General features: G+C 57.0%; 1 protein-coding gene across 1 annotated transcript in view; it reads right to left on the bottom strand.

Annotated features, from left to right (window-relative positions):
* The window catches only part of LOC116957083 (uncharacterized), a 59,065-nt gene that overhangs the window by 5,851 nt on the left and 30,609 nt on the right, over nt 1-22,605 (bottom strand). Inside the window, exons 9-16 of the mRNA XM_076055097.1 lie at nt 18,196-18,430; nt 12,224-12,297; nt 10,575-10,665; nt 9,658-9,805; nt 5,422-5,559; nt 1,071-1,224; nt 795-909; nt 8-159 (exon numbers count right to left, since the gene is read on the bottom strand). Coding sequence (XP_075911212.1) covers nt 8-159; nt 795-909; nt 1,071-1,224; nt 5,422-5,559; nt 9,658-9,805; nt 10,575-10,665; nt 12,224-12,297; nt 18,196-18,430 — 1,107 coding nt within the window. The remainder of the gene's footprint in view (nt 1-7; nt 160-794; nt 910-1,070; nt 1,225-5,421; nt 5,560-9,657; nt 9,806-10,574; nt 10,666-12,223; nt 12,298-18,195; nt 18,431-22,605) is intronic.

The following is a 22,605-nucleotide window of genomic DNA, read 5'->3' as shown; positions in this document are numbered from 1 at the left end:
GGCTCACCTTGTTGGGCATCTTTCCCTTGAGGTCCATCATGAGCTTGACCATGTGGTTGTTGGTCTTTCCGGGGAAGAGGATGCGTCCCGTGTACAGCTCGTACAGCGTGCAGCCCACGGACCACATGTCGATGGCGTAGTCGTAGGCCTTGCCGATCACTGGCAGCCGGGGTGGGGCGGGCGGGCGGGTGGGTCCGCAATGGACGTGGCGGGGAGGCAATGGTGAGGTTGGCTACGCGGTTCAAACGTACGCCCGTACAAAGGCTCGCGCAGAGACCCCCACGGACTCGCGCACACTGACACCGGCGAAGTCCGTGCAGAGAACCGTGGCTTGGCGTCCTTACCCCGCACCTCCGATTAGCACGGTTGGCTACGTGCGGTGTTAAGGACTCGCAAAAGACAAAGATCCCCAGCACAGCCTGAACATGCCATGGGGGGCAAGCGCTGTTAGCGAGCACCTGTGTAGGCCGGAACGGTGGCACACGAGGGGGGTGGGTGGCCAGCGCCACGCCCGGCCGCCTTTGTCTCCCCGGTGGCGATGTTTTACTACTACACACACCGCACAGCACCAGGTTCGTGACCGGCTCGGACAATCGTCACCGGTGCTGCATGACCCGAGCGGGATTCAAAGTCGGGTGGGCCGGGGTTTGAAGCCGCAGCGTGCCAACTGCTGCGCCACCGCTCCACCGCCATCGTCAATCCCCACCCCTCACCTCTCATGCGCTCGCCCCTCCACCCCTCACCCCTCCACCCCTCACCCCTCGACCCCTCAGCCCTCACCCCCCAGCGCTCACCGATCTCGGGTGCGCGGTAGAAGCGGCTCACGAGGTAGGGGGTGATGTCACAGTCGGCGATGTGCGACGCTGAACCAAAGTCGCACAGCTTCAGGATCGTCTTGGACTCGTTCACCTGGGCGGGCGGAGGGGGGGGGGGCAGGAGTCATGGCAGGGGGCCACGCGGGGAGGGTTAGGGGGGGTCCCCCCCCCACCCCCCACCGCCAAACGCACGCACGGTGCCCCCCAACTTTGCGACATCATCAAGTACCCATCCCGCCCGCCCGCCCGCCGCACCAGGATGTTGTCGGGCTTGATGTCGGCGTGCAGGATGTTGCACTTCTTGAGCAGCTTGAGCGCCAGGAAGAGCTGCTGGCTGTAGGAGCGCACCGCCTTAATGTGCAGCCCCACGTCCTTGCCGTACTTCTTCAGCACCTCACGCAGGTTCATGCTGCACAGCGCGGGGGTGGAGCGGGGGTGGAGCGGGGGAAGTTGGTGGTGGTGGAGAGGGAGAGAGAGAGAGAGGGGGAGAGGCACACACAGAGAGAGAGTGTGAGAGAGACGTGGAGAGAGAGTGAGACACAGAGAGAGTGTGAGACACACACAGAGAGAGTGTGAGACACACACAGAGAGTGTGAGACACACACAGAGAGTGTGAGACACACAGAGAGTGTGAGACACACACAGAGAGAGTGTGAGACACGTGGAGAGAGTGTGAGACACAGAGAGTGTGAGACACGTGGAGAGAGTGTGGGAGACACACAGAGAGTGTGAGACACACACAGAGAGTGTGAGACACGTGGAGAGAGTGTGAGAGACACACAGAGAGTGTGAGACACGAGGGGGAGAGTGTGAGACACAGAGAGTGTGAGACACACACAGAGAGAGTGTGAGACACACACAGAGAGTGTGAGACACGTGGAGAGAGTGTGAGACACACACAGAGAGTGTGAGACACGTGGAGAGAGTGTGAGACACAGAGAGTGTGAGACACACACAGAGAGTGTGAGACACACACAGAGAGTGTGAGACACACACAGAGAGTGTGAGACACACACAGAGAGTGTGAGACACACACAGAGAGTGTGAGACACACACAGAGAGTGTGAGACACACACAGAGAGTGTGAGACACACACAGAGAGTGTGAGACACACACAGAGAGTGTGAGACACACACAGAGAGTGTGAGACACGAGGGGGAGAGTGTGAGACACAGAGTGTGAGACACACGCAGAGAGAGTGTGAGACACGTGGAGAGAGTGTGAGACACACGCAGAGAGAGTGTGAGACACGTGGAGAGAGTGTGGGAGACACAAACAGAGAGTGAGACACGTGGAGAGAGAGTGGGAGACACAGAGAGTGTGAGACGCGTGGAGAGAGTGTGAGACACACAGAGAGTGTGAGACACACACAGAGAGTGTGAGACACACACAGAGAGTGTGAGACACGTGGAGAGAGTGTGAGACACACACAGAGAGTGTGAGACACGTGGAGAGAGTGTGAGACACACACAGAGAGTGTGAGACACACACAGAGAGTGTGAGACACACACAGAGAGTGTGAGACACACACAGAGAGTGTGAGACACACACAGAGAGTGTGAGACACGTGGAGAGAGTGTGAGACACGTGGAGAGAGTGTGAGACACGTGGAGAGAGTGTGAGACACACACAGAGAGTGTGAGACACACACAGAGAGTGTGAGACACACAGAGAGTGTGAGACACACACAGAGAGTGTGAGACACACGGAGACACGGGGGGAGAGAGTGGGAGACACACACAGAGAGAGTGTGAGACACGTGGAGAGAGAGTGTGAGACACAGAGAGTGTGAGACACGAGGGGGAGAGTGTGAGACACAGAGAGTGTGAGACCCACAGAGAGAGTGTGAGACACGTGGAGAGACACACACAGAGAGTGTGAGAAACACACAGAGAGTGTGAGACACACACAGAGAGTGTGAGACACACACAGAGAGTGTGAGACACACACAGAGAGTGTGAGACACACACAGAGAGTGTGAGACACACACAGAGAGTGTGAGACACACACAGAGAGTGTGAGACACACGGAGACACGGGGGGAGAGAGTGGGAGACACACACAGAGAGTGTGAGACACGAGGGGGAGAGTGTGAGACACACGGAGACACACACAGAGAGTGTGAGACACGAGGAGAGAGAGAGAGGGGGAGACACACAGAGAGAATGTGAGACACGTGGAGAGAGCGAGACACGAGGAGAGAGTGTGAGACACACGGAGACACACACAGAGAGTGTGAGACACGTGGAGAGAGTGTGAGACACACGGAGACACGGGGAGAGAGTGGGAGACACGCACAGAGAGTGTGAGACACGAGGGGGAGAGTGTGAGACACACACAGAGAGTGTGAGAAACGTGGAGAGAGTGTGAGACAGACGGAGACACGAGGGGAGAGAGTGGGAGAGACACACACAGAGAGTGTGAGACACGAGGGGAGAGAGTGTGAGACACAGAGAGTGTGAGACACGAGGGGGAGAGTGTGAGACACACGGAGACACGGGGAGAGAGTGGGAGACACACAGAGAGAGTGTGAGACACGTGGAGAGAGTGTGAGACACACAGAGAGAGTGTGAAACACGTGGAGAGAGTGTGAGACACACAGAGACACGGGGAGAGATGGGAGACACAGAGAGTGTGAGACACGAGGGGGAAAGTGTGAGACACACGGAGACACGGGGAGAGAGTGGGAGACACACACAGAGAGTGTGAGACACGTGGAGAGAGTGTGAGACACACAGAGACACGGGGAGAGATGGGAGACACACACAGAGAGTGTGAGACACACACAGAGAGTGTGAGACACACACAGAGAGTGTGAGACACACGGAGACACGGGGGGAGAGAGTGGGAGACACACACAGAGAGTGTGAGACACGAGGGGGAGAGTGTGAGACACACGGAGACACACACAGAGAGTGTGAGACACGAGGAGAGAGAGAGAGGGGGAGACACACAGAGAGAATGTGAGACACGTGGAGAGAGCGAGACACGAGGAGAGAGTGTGAGACACACGGAGACACACACAGAGAGTGTGAGACACGTGGAGAGAGTGTGAGACACACGGAGACACAGGGAGAGAGTGGGAGACACGCACAGAGAGTGTGAGACACGAGGGGGAGAGTGTGAGACACACACAGAGAGTGTGAGACACGTGGAGAGAGTGTGAGACAGACGGAGACACGAGGGGAGAGAGTGGGAGAGACACACACAGAGAGTGTGAGACACGAGGGGAGAGAGTGTGAGAGACAGAGAGTGTGAGACACGAGGGGGAGAGTGTGAGACACACGGAGACACGGGGAGAGAGTGGGAGACACACAGAGAGAGTGTGAGACACGTGGAGAGAGTGTGAGACACACAGAGAGAGTGTGAAACACGTGGAGAGAGTGTGAGACACACAGAGCCACGGGGAGAGATGGGAGACACAGAGAGTGTGAGACACGAGGGGGAAAGTGTGAGACACACGGAGACACGGGGAGAGAGTGGGAGACACACACAGAGAGTGTGAGACACGTGGAGAGAGTGTGAGACACACAGAGACACGGGGAGAGATGGGAGACACACACAGAGAGTGTGAGACACACAGAGACACGGGGGGAGAGAGTGGGAGACACACACAGAGAGTGTGAGACACGAGGGGGAGAGTGTGAGACACACGGAGACACGGGGGGAGAGAGAGGGGGAGACACAGAGAGTGTGAGACACGAGGGGGAGAGTGTGAGACACACGGAGACATGGGGAGAGAGTGGGAGACACACAGAGAGAGTGTGAGACACGTGGAGAGAGTGTGAGACACACGGAGACACGGGGAGAGAGTGGGAGACACACACAGAGAGTGTGAGACACGAGGGGGAGAGTGTGAGACACACACAGAGAGTGTGAGACACGAGGGGGAGAGTGTGAGACACACAGAGACACACACAGAGAGTGTGAGACACGTGGAGAGAGTGTGTGAGACACATGGAGACACGGGGGGAGAGAGAGGGGGAGACACACGGGGATAGAGAGAGGTGGTGGGGGGGGGGGAGCAGACAGAAGGGGAGACGCGGGGAGAGGCGGTGGGGGGGGGGGGATAGACGTGAGACACACGGAGACACGGGGGGAGAGAGTGGGAGACACACGGAGATACGGGGAGAGCGTGTGAGACACACACAGACAGTGTGAGACACGTGGAGAGAGTGGGAGACACACAGAGAGTGGAGACACGTGGAGAGAGTGTGAGACACACGGAGACACGGGGGGAGAGAGTGTGAGACACACTGAGACACACACAGAGAGTGTGAGACGCACGGAGACTCGGGGGAGACTGTGTGAGGGAGGTGAGTGAGGGAGGGGAGTGAGGAGAGGGAGGGGAGGGAGGGAGGAGAGGGAGGTGAGGGAGGGGAGGGAGGGAGGGGAGGGAGGGAGGTGAGGGAGGGAGGGAGGGAGGTGAGGGAGGTGAGGGAGGGAGGGAGGGAGGGGAGGGAGGGAGGGAGGGGAGGGAGGTGATGGAGGTGAGGGAGGTGAGGGAGGGAGGAGAGGGAGGGGAGGGAGGGAGGTGAGGGAGGAGAGGGAGGTGAGGGAGGAGAGGGAGGAGAGGGAGGTGAGGGAGGGAGGAGAGGGAGCCCTACCTGAGGGGTTCGAACACGAGACACAGGTGCTGCTTGTGGGTGAAGTGGCGGTACAGGCGCAGGCAGTGGAACTTGTCGTCGGGGTCGGCGTCATTCAGCTTCTTGAGGAACTCGAGCTCCTTGAGGCCGGTCTTCTGCCTGCAGACGGACAGCGGGGAGAGACGCAGGGAGAGACACGGGGAGAGACACGGGGAGAGACACGGGGGAGAGACGCGGGGAGAGACGCGGGGAGAGACGCGGGGAGAGACACGGGGAGAGACACGGGGAGAGACACGGGGGAGAGACACGGGGGAGAGACACGGGGGAGAGACACGGGGAGAGACGCGAGGAGAGACACGGGGAGAGACACGGGGAGAGACACGGGGAGAGACACGGGGGAGAGACACGGGGAGAGACGCGGGGAGAGACGCGGGGAGAGACGCGGGGAGAGACGCGGGGAGAGACACGGGGGAGAGACACGGGGGAGAGACACGGGGGAGAGACACGGGGAGAGACACGGGGAGAGACACAGGGAGGAGACACGGGGAGAGACACGGGGAGAGACGCGGGGAGAGACGCGGGGAGAGATGCGGGGAGAGACGCGGGGAGAGACGCGGGGAGAGACACGGGGAGAGACACGGGGGAGAGACACGGGGGAGAGACACGGGGAGAGACACGGGGAGAGACGCGGGGAGAGACGCGGGGAGAGACGCGGGGAGAGACGCGGGGAGAGGGGAACACGGGGAGAGACACGGGGAGAGACACGGGGAGAGGGAGACACGGGGAGAGACACGGGGAGAGACGCGGGGAGAGACACGGGGAGAGACACGGGGAGAGACACGGGGAGAGACACGGGGGAGAGACACGGGGAGAGACGCAGGGAGAGACACGGGGAGAGACACGGGGGAGAGACACGGGGAGAGACGCGGGGAGAGACACGGGGAGAGACGCGGGGAGAGACGCGGGGAGAGACGCGGGGAGAGACACGGGGAGAGACACGGGGAGAGACACGGGGAGAGACGCGGGGAGAGACAAGGGGAGAGACACGGGGAGAGACACGGGGGAGAGACACGGGGAGAGACACGGGGAGAGACACGGGGAGAGACACGGGGAGAGACGCGGGGAGAGACGCGGGGAGAGACGCGGGGAGAGACACGGGGGAGAGACACGGGGGAGAGACACGGGGGAGAGACACGGGGAGAGACACGGGGAGAGACGCGGGGAGAGACACGGGGAGAGACACGGGGAGAGACACGGGGGAGAGACACGGGGAGACACGGGGAGAGACACGGGGAGAGACGCGGGGAGAGACGCGGGGAGAGACACGGGGGAGAGACACGGGGGAGAGACACGGGGAGAGACACGGGGAGAGACACGGGGAGAGACGCGGGGAGAGACACGGGGAGAGACGCGGGGAGAGACACGGGGAGAGACGCGGGGAGAGACGCGGGGAGATACGCGGGGAGAGACACGGGGAGAGACACGGGGAGAGACGCGGGGAGAGACGCGGGGAGAGACGCGGGGAGAGACGCGGGGAGAGACACGGGGAGAGACACGGGGGAGAGACACGGGGGAGAGACACGGGGAGAGACACGGGGAGAGACGCGGGGAGAGACGCGGGGAGAGACGCGGGGAGAGACGCGGGGAGAGGGGAACACGGGGAGAGACACGGGGAGAGACACGGGGAGAGGGAGACACGGGGAGAGACACGGGGAGAGACGCGGGGAGAGACACGGGGAGAGACACGGGGAGAGACACGGGGGAGAGACACGGGGAGAGACGCGGGAGAGACACGGGGAGAGACACGGGGGAGAGACACGGGGAGAGACACGGGGAGAGACACGGGGAGAGACACGGGGAGAGACGCGGGGAGAGACGCGGGGAGAGACGCGGGGAGAGACGCGGGGAGAGACGCGGGGAGAGACGCGGGGAGAGACAAGGGGAGAGACACGGGGAGAGACACGGGGGAGAGACACGGGGAGAGACACGGGGAGAGACACGGGGAGAGACGCGGGGAGAGACGCGGGGAGAGACGCGGGGAGAGACGCGGGGAGAGACACGGGGGAGAGACACGGGGGAGAGACACGGGGGAGAGACACGGGGAGAGACGCGGGGAGAGACGCGGGGAGAGACACGGGGAGAGACACGGGGAGAGACACGGGGGAGAGACACGGGGAGAGACACGGGGAGAGACGCGGGGAGAGACGCGGGGAGAGACACGGGGGAGAGACACGGGGGAGAGACACGGGGAGAGACACGGGGAGAGACACGGGGAGAGACGCGGGGAGAGACACGGGGAGAGACACGGGGAGAGACACGGGGAGAGACACGGGGGAGAGACACGGAGAGAGACACGGGGAGAGACACGGGGAGAGACACGGGGAGAGACACGGGGGAGAGACACGGGGAGAGACGCGGGGAGAGACACGGGGAGAGACACGGGGAGAGACACGGGAAGAGACATGGGGAGAGACACGGGGGAGAGACACGGGGAGAGACACGGAGAGAGACACGGGGGAGAGACACGGGGGAGAGACACGGGGGAGAGACACGGGGAGAGACACGGGGAGAGACACGGGGAGAGACACGGGGAGAGACACGGAGAGAGGGGGACACGGGGAGACACGGGGAGAGGGGGACGGGGGGAGACACGGAGAGAGGGGAGACACGAGGAGAGACGCGGGGAGTGGGAGACACGGGGAGAGGGAGACACAGGGAGAGGGAGACACGGGGAGAGGGGGACACGGGGGGAGACACGGGGAGAGGGGGACACGGGGAGAGGGAGACACGGGGAGAGGGAGACACGGGGAGAGACACGGGGGGAGACACGGGGACATGGCAGAGTGAGTGCTGTCTTAGTGGCAGTGTTAAAAGTGCTGGTGCTGTAGTGCCGGTATGGTAGGGCACATGGTCAGTATTATAGCGCGCAGTGTAATAGCCAGTGCTGGTAGTGTAAAGCTGTTTGCTGGTGCTGTATCACAGGTGCTGTATCACAGCTGATAGTTCTCTATCGCTGGTGCTGTGTCACAGCTGATAGTTCTCTATCGATGGTACTGTATTGCTGGTGCTGTATCACAGCTGATAGTTCTCTATCACTGGTGCTGTATCGCTGGTGATAGTTCTCTATCGCTGGTGCTGTATCACAGCTGATAGTTCTCTATCGCTGGTGCTCTATCGCTGGTGCTGTATCACAGCTGATAGTTCTCTATCGCTGGTGCTGTATCACAGGTGACAGTTCTCTATCGCTGGTGCTGTATCGCTGGTGATAGTTCTCTATCGCTGGTGCTGTATCAAAGGTGATAGTTCTCTATCACAGGTGCTGTATCACAGCTGATAGTTCTCTATCACTGGTGCTCTATTGCTGGTGCTGTATCACAGGTGATAGTTATCTATCGCTGGTGCTGTATCACAGCTGATAGTTCTCTATCGCTGGTGCTGTATCACTGGTGATAGTTCTCTATCGCTGGTGCTGTATCGCTGGTGCTGTATCAAAGGTGATAGTTCTCTATCACAGGTGCTGTATCACAGCTGATAGTTCTCTATCGCTGGTGCTGTATCACAGCTGATAGTTCTCTATCGCTGGTGCTGTATCACAGCTGATAGTTCTCTATCGCTGGTGCTGTATCACAGGTGATAGTTCTCTATCACTGGTGCTGTGTCACAGGTGATAGTTCTCTATCGCTGGTGCTGTATCACAGGCGACAGTTCTCTATCGCTGGTGCTCTGTCGCTGGTGCTGTATCACAGCTGATAGTTCTCTATCGCTGGTGCTCTATCGCTGGTGCTGTATCACAGCTGATAGTTCTCTATCGCTGGTGCTCTATCGCTGGTGCTGTATCACAGCTGACAGCTCTCTATCGCTGGTGCTGTGTCACAGGTGACAGTTCTCTATCGCTGGTGCTGTATCACAGCTGATAGTTCTCTATCGCTGGTGCTGTATCACAGCTGATAGTTCTCTATCGCTGGTGCTGTATCACAGGCGACAGTTCTCTATCGCTGGTGGTGTATCGCTGGTGCTGTATCACAGCTGATAGTTCTCTATCGCTGGTGCTGTATCACAGGCGACAGTTCTCTATCGCTGGTGCTGTATCACAGGCGACAGTGCTCTATCGCTGGTGCTGTATCACAGGCGACAGCTCTCTATCGCTGGTGCTGTATCACAGGCGACAGTGCTCTATCGCTGGTGCTGTATCACAGGCGACAGTTCTCTATCGCTGGTGCTGTATCCTCCGAGTGCTGCATCCCAGGGGGCTCTTACATGAGCTCGTTGTTGCGGATGATCTTGATGGCGACGTCCTGGCTGGCGCGAGCGATGTCGCGCGCCCGCACCACGTTGCTGAACACGCCCTGGCCCGTGTAGCCGTACACGTTGTAGCGCTTGTCCAGCACCTCGCCAATGTTCACGCCTGAAGAGAACAGCCGAAGAAAAAGACTTCGAAAACCATCGTTTCATTTGACCAGGTGAGGCCCACGCTGAGCTATCCCGGCTCCTTTTTTCTAGGAGCAAACACGAGCGGCTTGTCATCGCGCGGAATTGTGTCGGCGGCCAGACGCGCAAGAAGCAAATGTGGCGGGCGAAAGACCCGGAGAAAAATCCACGCGACCGCGGGGAGGGAGAGAGGGAGAGAAAGAGAGAGGGACGTGAAAAATCCGGGATCGTTAACCCACGACCTCCTGTACACACCAGGCAAGGGAGTTATAACATCACGCCACAAACAAAGTTCCACCGCACAGCCATGTTGGGGGCAAGCGCTGTTAAGCGAGCACCTGCGATGGCTGACAAGGCGCACGAGGGGGTGGAGGGGGTGGACAGCACCACGCCCGTCCGCCTTTCTCTTCCCACCACCGCCCCCCGCACAAGTGCGGCGACGTTCACACAACGCACCGGGTACTCGTTTGAGGCCGAGCCGACCTAGCGGGAGGCCCAGGACCGGTTCAGAAAACCGTCGCCGGCGCCGGGTTCGTAGCTCGGTGCGCTGACCGCTTCCCCGTACACGCTCGCACTCACTCGCACTCACTCGTACGCTCGCACTCACTCACTCGCTCGTACGCTCGCACTCACTCACTCGCTCGTACGCTCGCACTCACTCGCACTCACTCGCACGCTCGCACGCACGCTCGCACGCAGCGCGACTGCCGCGCCGGACGCCTCGTGGGTGGCAGCGCGACACTCACGGTAGTAGCCCTCCGAGTCGGTCCAGTTGTCACGGAGGTTCGGGTTCTCCTTGAAGTCGCGTCCGAGGCTCGCGGCCTTCAGCTTGGGGCTCTGAGACGGCGACACGCGGCAACACACACACACACACGGAGGGGGCTAAGCGGGCGCGGCACGGGCTAGAGAAGAGACGGGAGTGACGCGGTACAGGAGGAGGACGTGGAGCTGAGTGGACTCGCCGGTGGACGGTACCGGCGGTGTCTTAAGATCGGCCTCTGCGGAGGAGGCTCGTCAAGGACGCTACTGGGCTAATTGGAGGCAGTCGCCCTCCAGCAACAACGGAGGGCGGAGGAGCGAGGCCGGGCAGCCAAAACGCAGAAGGTTGGCAGTGGGGAGCACTGGTGGTACATCTGCCAGTCATCTCGGTCAGTTAACCAATGGCACCTGGGTCTGTCCCGTGAGCTGCTGCCAGGAGGAGTTCGACGTTTCAAGTGGCCTTAACGTGCACCTAGCCTGGCACGAGCACTGTGGCGATGTATCCTCCACTTAGTGGCGAATGGCGGTTGTTGTCGTGTGCGACTGTGTGCGTTGAGAGTGTGTGTGTGTGTGCGTTGAGAGTGTGTGTGTGTGTGCGTTGAGAGTGTGTGTGTGTGTGCGTTGAGAGTGAGTGTGTGTGTTGAGAGTGAGTGTGTGTGTGTGTTGAGAGTGTGTGTGTGTGTTGAGAGTGAGTGTGTGTGTGCGTTGAGAGTGAGTGTGTGTGTGCGTTGAGAGTGAGCGTGTGTGTGCGTTGAGAGTGAGTGTGTGTGTGTGCGTTGAGTGAGTGTGTGTGTGCGTTGAGAGTGAGTGTGTGTGTTGAGAGTGAGTGTGTGTGTGCGTTGAGAGTGAGTGTGTGTGTGCGTTGAGAGTGAGTGTGTGTGTGCGTTGAGAGTGAGTGTGTGTGTGCGTTGAGAGTGAGTGTGTGTGTGCGTTGAGAGTGAGTGTGTGTGTGCGTTGAGAGTGAGTGTGTGTGTGCGTTGAGAGTGAGTGTGTGTGTGCGTTGAGAGTGAGTGTGTGTGTGCGTTGAGAGTGAGTGTGTGTGTACGTTGAGAGTGAGTGTGTGTGTGCGTTGAGAGTGAGTGTGTGTGTGCGTTGAGAGTGAGTGTGTGTGTGCGTTGAGAGTGAGTGTGTGTGTGCGTTGAGAGTGAGTGTGTGTGTGGGTTGAGAGTGAGTGTGTGTGTGCGTTGAGAGTGAGTGTGTGTGTGCATTGAGAGTGAGTGTGTGTGTACGTTGAGAGTGAGTGTGTGTTGAGAGTGAGTGTGTGTGTGCGTTGAGAGTGTGTGTGTGTGTGCGTTGAGAGTGAGTGTGTGTGTGCGTTGAGAGTGAGTGTGTGTGCGTTGAGAGTGAGTGTGTGTGTGCGTTGAGAGTGAGTGTGTGTGTACGTTGAGAGTGAGTGTGTGTTGAGAGTGATTGTGTGTGCGATGAGAGTGAGTGTGTGTGTGCGTTGAGAGTGAGTGTGTGTGTGCGTTGAGAGTGAGTGTGTGTGCGTTGAGAGTGTGTGTGTGTGCGTTGAGAGTGTGTGTGTGTGTGTGCGTTGAGAGTGAGTGAGTGTGCGTGTGCGTTGAGAGTGAGTGTGTGTGTGCGTTGAGAGTGAGTGTGTGTGTGCGTTGAGAGTGAGTGTGCGTGTGTGGCTCACGTCAAAGTGCTCGGCGAACATGTCGTCAGACTCCACAAACATGTCCGGCACGGACGGACGCTTGGTTACTACGGCTGGAGAGAGGGCGGACATGTGGAGGAGGGAATAGACCACATGGGTCAACAACAACCACAACAACTACCACCACCACAAATACTACAACAACCACAACAACCACCACCACCACAACAACAACCACAACAACCACCACCACCACCACAACAACCACCACAAATACTACAACCACAACAACAACCACCACCACAACAACAACCACAACAACCACCACAAGCACCACAAATACTACAACAACCACAACAACAACCACCACAACAACAACCACCGCCACAAACACTACAACAACCACAACCACCACAGCTACTAATCCTAGCCATGTGGGGCATGTCCGGGCCGTAAGCGCGTTTGCCGTTCACTGCAGAAGTTCCCGGTTCTAGTCCGGCGGGCAGCCCTGGTTATTACCGCATTGGGGTGCAGGCCGGGACGAGATGCTCACTGCCTCGCACGGGAGTGAGCACGGTGGGTTCCAAACTGGACCCTCCCTCGCGCCTGCTGTATAATTCGGAGCTCACATGGTCTCCCCGCGGCCGCGTGGGATTTTTCCTCCGGATCCCTCCGGTTTTTCCCTCACCAGAATCTAGAACCGACGCAACGTCAGGACGGAGTTTGGCAGCTGTGAGCCTCCACGGCCACTTCGCCACGCAATCGCCGATGGCGGGGTCGGGTCGCTTCTGAGAAAAAGCAGCGCGGCTGAGCGGGCTTAAATTTCGACTTGTGAAGCTTTCGTGACTGCAAGGGTTCATCTTCTTTGGTTCTTTCGGTAAAGTCACCACCACCACCACCACCGCCACCACGTAGAATGAGAATAAAACAATGAAACAACACAAACACAAGTGGCCCTTCTTCAGGTGAAGGAACAAAACTGTCGGGACGACACTTTCGTTTTTGAGCATTTGGCTGATATCAACGTCCACGTGATGGTGATAAGCAACTTCCTTGAGCCACCGTCTGCGATAGCTCGCAATCCAAGGCTTCGCTGCGCCATGTAGCTCAGCGGGGTACGTGCCGGCTGGCCGCTCCACTCGCCGCGGACGTGACGTCACCCGCAAGGGTCGGGCCATCGGTGGCGTGCCGGCGTCACCCCATCCAAATTCGCCGCCATGGGTACAAATTTGGCAAAAATGTAGAAAGGGGGGAAAACCAAAAAAAATACATCGCGGCAACCGTCATCACCTTCCCCTGCTGGCAAAACGAATGCCCCACTTGCAGGCCCGCTTGCCGATCCACACTGCGCTGCACAGGGGCCAGCTGCCACTGGGGGTGCCCCTAGGCTAGGCGACATTGTAATCATCACCCCACTACTGGCAGACGAATGCCCCACTTGCAGGCCCGCTTGCCGATCCACACTGCGCTGCACAGGGGCAGCTGCCACTGGGGGTGCCCCTAGGCTAGGCAACATTGTAATCATCACCCCACTACTGGCAGACTAATGCCCCACTTGCAGGCCCGCTTGCCGATCCACACTGCGCTGCACAGGGACAGCTGCCACTGGGGGTGCCCATTATAAAGGTGTGAGGCACGTACAGAGTAAAGCGTGCGTCAGGTGCCTGGGGAGGTGGTCTCTTGATGATTAAAACTTCACCACACCACCCACCCTCGCCTCACCACACTCACACCCTCGCCTCACCACACTTACACCCAGGCCTCACCACACTCACACCCAGGCCTCACCACACTCACACCCAGGCCTCACCACACTCACACCCAGGCCTCACCACACCTCCACTAGGCCTCACCACACTCACACCCAGGCCTCACCACACTCACACCCAGGCCTCACCACACCTCCACTAGGCCTCACCACACTCACACCCAGGCCTCACCACGCCTCCACTAGGCCTCACCACACTCACACCCAGGCCTCACCACGACTCCACTAGGCCTCAGCACACTCACACCCAGGCCTCACCATGCCTCCCACCACGCCTCACCACACTTACACCCAGGTCTCACCACACCTCCACTAGGCCTCACCACACTTACACCCAGGTCTCACCACACCTCCACTAGGCCTCACCACACTCACACCCAGGCCTCACCACGCCTCACCACACTTCACCCAGGCCTCATCACCCCACCCCCATGCCTCACCACGCCTCCCTAATGCTTCACCGCACCATCCCCACGCCTCCACTAGGCCTCACCACACCTCCATCATGCTTCAACACCACACCACCGCCATGTCACATCACACCACAGCCATGTCACATCACACCACCGCCATGTCACATCACACCCATGCTTCATCAACACCACACCCCCTGCCATGTCACATCACACCACCGCCATGCTTCATCAACACCACACCCACCCATGTCACACCACACCACCGCCATGCTTCACCACACAGCGCACCCAGGCCTCATCAACACCACACCACAGCCATGTCACACCACAGCCATGCTCCACCACACATCACACCCCCAGGCCTCATCAACATCACACCCCGCCATGTCACACCACACCCCCGCCATGTCACACCACACCACAGCCATGTCACACCACACCACAGCCATGCTTCACCACACAGCACCCCCAGGCCTCGCCACACATCACACCCCGCCAAGTCACACCACAACCCTGCTATGTCACATCACACCACAGCCATGTCACATCACACCACAGCCATGTCACACCACAACCCTGCTATGTCACATCACACCACAGCCATGCTTCACCACACATCACACCCCCGCCATGTCACACCACACCACCGCCATGTCACATCACACCACAGCCATGTCACACCACACCACCGCCATGCTTCATCAACACCACACCACCACCATGTCACATCACACCACAGCCATGCTTCACCACACATCACACCACAGCCATGTCACACCACACCACAGCCATGTCACATCACACCACAGCCATGCTTCACCACACATCACACCACAGCCATGTCACATCACACCACAGCCATGTCACATCACACCACCGCCATGCTTCAACACACATCACACCACCACCATGTCACACCACACCACAGCCATGCTCCACCACACATCACACCCCCACCATGTCACACCACACCACAGCCATGCTCCACCACACATCACACCCCCACCATGTCACACCACACCACCGCCATGCTCCACCACACATCACACCCCCGCCATGTCACATCACACCACAACCATGTCACATCACACCACAGCCATGTCACACCACACCACCGCCATGCTCCACCACACATCACACCCCCGCCATGTCACATCACACCACAGCCATGTCACATCACACCACAGCCATGCTTCACCACACATCACACCACAACCATGTCACATCACACCACAGCCATGCTTCACCACACATCACACGCAGGCCTCATCAACACCACACCACAGCCATGTCACACCACAGCCATGTCACACCACACCACAGCCATGTCACATCACACCACAGCCATGCTTCACCACACATCACACCCCCGCCATGTCACACCACACCCCCGCCATGTCACATCACACCACAGCCATGTCACACCACACCACCGCCATGCTCCACCACACATCACACCACCGCCATGCTTCACCACACATCACACCCCCGCCATGTCACATCACACCACAACCATGTCACATCACACCACAGCCATGTCACATCACACCACAGCCATGTCACATCACACCACAGCCATGCTTCACCACACATCACACCACAACCATGTCACATCACACCACAGCCATGTCACATCACACCACCGCCATGCTTCATCAAAACCACCGCCATGTCACATCACACCACAGCCATGCTTCACCACACATCACACCACAGCCATGTCACATCACACCACAGCCATGCTTCACCACACATCACACCACCGCCATGTCACATCACACCACAGCCATGTCACATCACACCACAGCCATGCTTCACCACACATCACACCACCGCCATGTCACATCACACCACAGCCATGTCACATCACACCACAGCCATGCTTCACCACACATCACACCACAACCATGTCACATCACACCACAGCCATGCTTCACCACACATCACACGCAGGCCTCATCAACACCACACCACAGCCATGTCACACCACAGCCATGTCACACCACACCACCGCCATGCTCCACCACACATCACACCCCCGCCATGTCACATCACACCACAACCATGTCACATCACACCACAACCATGTCACATCACACCACAACCATGTCACATCACACCACAGCCATGTCACACCACACCACCGCCATGCTCCACCACACATCACACCCCCGCCATGTCACACAACACCACAACCATGTCACATCACACCACAACCATGTCACACCACACCACCGCCATGCTCCACCACACATCACACCCCCGCCATGTCACACCACACCACAACCATGTCACATCACACCCCCGCCATGTCACACCACACCACCGCCATGCTTCACCACACATCACACCCCCGCCATGTCACATCACACCACAACCATGTCACATCACACCACAGCCATGTCACATCACACCACAGCCATGTCACATCACACCACAGCCATGCTTCACCACACATCACACCACAACCATGTCACATCACACCACAGCCATGCTCCACCACACATCACAGCCATGTCACATCACACCACCGCCATGCTCCACCACACATCACACCCCCGCCATGTCACACCACACCACCGCCATGTCACATCACACCACAGCCATGTCACACCACACCACCGCCATGCTTCATCAACACCACACCACCACCATGTCACATCACACCACAGCCATGTCACATCACACCACAGCCATGTCACATCACACCACAGCCATGCTTCACCACACATCACACCACAACCATGTCACATCACACCACAGCCATGTCACATCACACCACCGCCATGCTTCATCAAAACCACCGCCATGTCACATCATACCACAGCCATGCTTCACCACACATCACACCACAGCCATGTCACATCACACCACAGCCATGCTTCACCACACATCACACCACCGCCATGTCACATCACACCACAGCCATGTCACATCACACCACAGCCATGCTTCACCACACATCACACCACCGCCATGTCACATCACACCACAGCCATGTCACACCACACCACCGCCATGCTCCACCACACATCACACCCCCGCCATGTCACACCACACATCACCGCCATGCTTCACCACACATCACACCCCCCGCCATGTCACACCACACATCACACCCATGCTCCACCACACATCACACCCCCGCCATGTCACATCACACCACAACCATGTCACACCACACCCCCGCCATGTCACACCACACATCACCGCCATGCCTCACCACACATCACCGCCATGCTCCACCACATCACACCACAGCCATGTCACACCACACCCCCGCCATGTCACACCACACACCACCAGCCATGCCTCACCACCACATCGCACCCCCCAGGCCTCGCCACACCCCCCCATGTCACATCACACCACAGCCATGTCACACCACACCCCCCGCCATGTCACACCACACACCACCGCCATGCTTCACCACACATCGCACCCATGCTTCATCAACACCACACCCCCCGCCATGTCACACCACACACCACCAGCCATGCCTCACCACCACATCGCACCCCCCAGGCCTCGCCACACCCCCCCATGTCACATCACACCACAGCCATGTCACATCACACCACAGCCATGTCACACCACACCCCCCGCCATGTCACACCACACACCACCGCCATGCTTCACCACACATCGCACCCATGCTTCATCAACACCACACCCCCCGCCATGTCACACCACACACCACCAGCCATGCCTCACCACCACATCGCACCCCCCAGGCCTCGCCACACACCACACCACACCACCACCCTCACACACTCCCCCGCCCCGGCCTCCCCCAACCCACCGCCCCAGGGCCGCGCCTCGCTCACCGCCGTTGCTGGTGCCCTCGTCCCAGGCAATCTGGCGCAGCTTGGCGGTGATGGCCTCCTCGAAAGTGTCCGCGTTGTGCAGCCGGTACTCCTGGACGTCGGCGGCGGCGCGCTCGCACAGCTCCTCCTCGGGGGAGGGCGACCGCGGCGGGGACGAGCGGGGGGACGAGCGCGGGGTGGAGCGCGGGGTGGAGCGCCCCGACTCCTGAGACACGGCCGCACTGCAGTCGTACTTCTGCGGGGGTTCGGCACGCGCCACGCATGGGGCGGGGAGAGGGCGACAACGGTGGGTATGTACGTGTGTGTGTGTGTGTGTACGTGTGTGTGTACGTGTGTGTGTGCGTGTACGTGTGTGTGTACGTGTGTGTGTACGTGTGTGTACGTGTGTGCGTGTACGTGTGTGTGTGTACATGTGTGTGCGCGCGTATGTTGAACTTCGATCGCGCCACCGTACGTAGCCAACCGTGCTGATCGCATTTGCGGGGGAAAGACAACAAACTATGGGTCTCAGGGTGAGTCTGTGGGTCTGTGTGAGTCGGTGGGTCTCTGTGTGGTGAGTCTATGGGTCTCTGTGTGGTGAGTCGGTGGGTCTCTGTGTGATGAGTCTATGGGTCTCTGTGTAGTTAGTCTATGGGTCTCTGTGTGGTGAGTCTATGGGTCTCTGTGTGGTGAGTCTATGGGTCTCTGTGTGGTGAGTCTGTGGGTCTCTGTGTGGTGAGTGTATGGGTCTATGTGTGGTGAGTCTGTGGGTCTCTGTGTGATGAGTCTGTGGGTCTCTGCGTGATGAGTCTATGGGTCTCTGTGTGGTGAGTCTGTGGGTCTCTGTGTGGTGAGTCTATGGGTCTCTGTGTGGTGAGTCTATGGGTCTCTGTTGTGTGGTGAGTCTATGGGTATCTGTGTGGTAAATCTATGGGTCTCTGTGTGGTGAGTCTATGGGTCTCTGTGTGGTGAGTCTATGGGTCTATGTGTAGTGAATTTTGGGTCTCTGTGTGGTGAGTCTATGGGTCTCTGTGTGAGTCTATGGGTCTATGTGTGGTGAGTCGGTGGGTCTCTGTGTAGTTAGTCTATGAGTCTCTGTGTGGTGAGTCTATGGGTCTCTGTGTGGTGAGTCTATGGGTATCTGTGTGGTAAATCTATGGGTCTCTGTGTGATGAGTCTATGGGTCTCTGTGTAGTTAGTCTATGGGTCTCTGTGTGGTGAGTCTATGGGTCTCTGTGTGGTGAGTCTGTGGGTCGCTGTGTGGTGAGTCTATGGGTATCTGTGTGGTAAATCTATGGGTCTCTGTGTGGTGAGTCTATGGGTCTCTGTTGTGTGGTGAGTCTATGGGTATCTGTGTGGTAAATCTATGGGTCTCTGTGTGATGAATCTATGGGTCTCTGTGTAGTTAGTCTACGGGTCTCTGTGTGGTGAGTCTATGGGTCTCTGTGTGGTGAGTCTATGGGTCTCTGTGTGGTGAGTCTATGGGTCTCTGTGTGATGAGTCGGTGGGTCTCTGTGTAGTTAGTCTATGGGTCTCTGTGTGGTGAGTTTATGGGTCTCTGTGTGGTGAGTCTATGGGTATCTGTGTGGTAAATCTATGGGTCTCTGTGTGGTGAGTCTATGGGTCTCTGTTGTGTGGTGAGTCTATGGGTATCTGTGTGGTGAGTCTATGGGTCTCTGTGTGGTGAGTCTATGGGTCTCTGTGTAGTTAGTCTATGGGTCTCTGTGTGGTGAGTATATGGGTCTCTGTGTGGTGAGTCTATGGGTCTCTGTGTGGTGAGTCTATGGATCTCTGTGTGGTGATTCTGTGGGTCTCTATGTGGTGAGTCTATGGGTCTCTGTGTGGTGAGTCTATGGGTCTCTGTGTGAGTGTATGGGTCTATGTGTGGTGAGTCTGTGGGTCTCTGTGTGATGAGTCTGTGGGTCTCTGTGTAGTTAGTCTACGGGTCTCTGTGTGGTGAGTCTATGGGTCTCTGTGTGGTGAGTCTATGGGTCTCTGTGTGGTGAGTCTATGGGTCTCTGTGTGGTGAGTCTATGGGTCTCTGTGTGGTGAGTCTATGGGTATCTGTGTGGTAAATCTATGGGTCTCTGTGTGATGAGTCTATGGGTCTCTGTGTAGTTAGGTCTATGGGTCTCTGTGTGGTGAGTCTATGGGTCTCTGTGTGGTGAGTCTATGGGTCTCTGTGTGGTGAGTCTATGGGTCTCTGTGTGGTGAGTCTATGGGTCTCCGTGTGGTGAGTCTATGGTTCTCTGTGTGGTGAGTCTGTGGGTCTCTGTGTGGTGAGTCTATGGGTCTCTGTGTGGTAAATCTATGGGTCTCTGTGAGGTGAGTCTATGGGTCTCTGTGTGATGAGTCTATGGGTCTCTGTGTGGTGAGTCTATGGGTCTCTGTGTGGTGAGTCTATGGGTCTCTGTGTGGTGAGTCTATGGGTCTCTGTGTGGTGAGTCTATGGGTCTCCGTGTGGTGAGTCTATGGTTCTCTGTGTGGTGAGTCTGTGGGTCTCTGTGTGGTGAGTCTGTGGGCCTCTGTGTGGTGAGTCTATGGGTTTCAGGGTGAGAGAGAGCGGAATGGTGAGTGGTAAGGGTGTTGAGTAAGAGTGTTGAGTAAGAGTGCTGAGTAAGACTGGTGAGTAGTGAGTAAGAGTGTTGAGTGGTGAGTAAGAGTGGTGAGTAGTGGTGAGTAAGAGTAGTGAGTAAGAGTGGTGAGTGTTGAGTGGTGAGTAAGAGTGGTGAGTAAGAGTGGTGAGTAAGAGTGTTGAGTAGTAAGAGTGGTGAGTAGTAAGAGTGGTGAGTAAGAGTGGTGAGAAAGAGTGGTGAGTAGTAAGAGTGTTGAGTAGTAAGAGTGGTGAGTAAGAGTGGTGAGTGTTGAGTGGTGAGTAAGAGTGGTGAGTAAGAGTGGTGAGTAAGAGTGGTGAGTAGTAAGAGTGGTGAGTAGTAAGAGTGGTGAGTAAGAGTGGTGAGAAAGAGTGGTGAGTAGGAGTGTTGAGTGGTGAGTAAGAGTGGTAAGAGTGGTAAGAGTGGTGAGTGGTGAGTAAGAGTGGTAAGTAAGAGTGGTGAGTAAGAGTGGTGAGTAAGAGTGGTGAGTAAGAGTGGTGAGTAAGAGTGGTGAGTAAGAGTGTTGAGTAGTCGTGAGGGGTGGTGGTGAGTAAGAGTGTTGATTGGTGAGTAAGAGTGTTGAGTAGTGGTGAGTAAGAGTAGTGAGTAAGAGTGGTGAGTGTTGAGTGGTGAGTACGAGTGGTAAGAGTGAGGAGTGGTGAGTAAGAGTGTTGAGTAAGAGTGGTGAGTAAGAGTGGTAAGAGCAGTGAGTGGTGAGTAAGAGTGTTGAGTAAGAGTGGGGAGTGGTGAGCAAGAGTGGTGAGTAAGAGTGGTGAGTAAGAGTGGTGAGTGGTGAGTAAGAGTGGTGAGTGGTGAGTAAGAGTGTTGAGAAGTGGTGAGGAGTGAGGACTGGTGAGTAAGGAGTGGTGTGTGGTGAGTAGTGGTAAGAGTGGTGAGTAGTAAGAGTGGTGAGTAGTAAGAGTGTTGAGTAATGAGTGTTGAGTAGTAGAGTGTTGAGTAAGAGTGGTAAGAGTGGTGAGTAGTAAGAGAGTTGAGAGTAAAGAGTGGTGAGTAGTAAGTGTGTTGAGTAGAGTGGTGAGTAGTAAGAGTGGTGAGTAGTAAGAGTGGTGAGTAGTAAGAGTGGTGAGTTGTAAGAGTGTTGAGTAGTAAGAGTGGTGAGTAGTAAGAGTGGTGAGTAGTAAAGAGTGTTGAGTAGTAAAGAGGTTGAGTAGTATGAGTGGTGAGTAGTAAGAGGGTGGAGTAAGAGTGGTGAGTAGTAAGAGTGGTGAGTAGTAAGAGTGTTGTGTAGTAAGAGTGTTGAGTAAGAGTGGTAAGAGTGGTGAGTAGTAAGAGTGTTGAGTAGTAAGAGTGGTGAGTAGTAAGAGTGTTGAGTAAGAGTGGTGAGTAGTAAGAGTGGTGAGTAGTAAGAGTGGTGAGTAGTAAGAGTGGTGAGTAGTAAGAGTGTGTAGTAAAGAGTGGTGAGTGTAAGAGTGGTGAGTAGTAAGAGTGGTGAGTAGTAAGAGTGGTGAGTAGTACGAGTGTGGTGGAGTTAGTGGGGAGTGTGTGTGTGTTAGTGGTGAGTAGTAGATGAGGAGGTGGGGGAGAAGGGTAGATAATAGAGGTAGTAGATTATAGAGGTAGTAGATAATAGAGGTAGATTGTAGAGGTAGTAGATAAATAGAGGTAGGTAGATAATAGAGGTAGATTATAGAGGTAGTAGATAATAGAGGTAGATAATAGAGGTAGTAGATAATAGAGGTAGTAGATAATAGAGGTAGAATAGAGGTAGTAGATAATAGGGTAGTAGATAATAGAAGATAATAGAGGTAGTAGATAATAGAGGTAGATAATAGAGTAATAGAGGTAGTAGATAATAGAGGTCAGATAATAGAGGTAG

The sequence above is a fragment of the Petromyzon marinus genome, chromosome 69, assembly GCF_048934315.1.
Source record: "Petromyzon marinus isolate PM22_M1 ecotype Great Lakes invasive population chromosome 69, UKy_Petmar_22M1.pri1.0, whole genome shotgun sequence".
NCBI lineage: Eukaryota > Metazoa > Chordata > Hyperoartia > Petromyzontiformes > Petromyzontidae > Petromyzon > Petromyzon marinus.
Note: the sequence above shows the minus strand (reverse complement) of the source record. Positions and strands in the feature narration are given on the sequence as shown.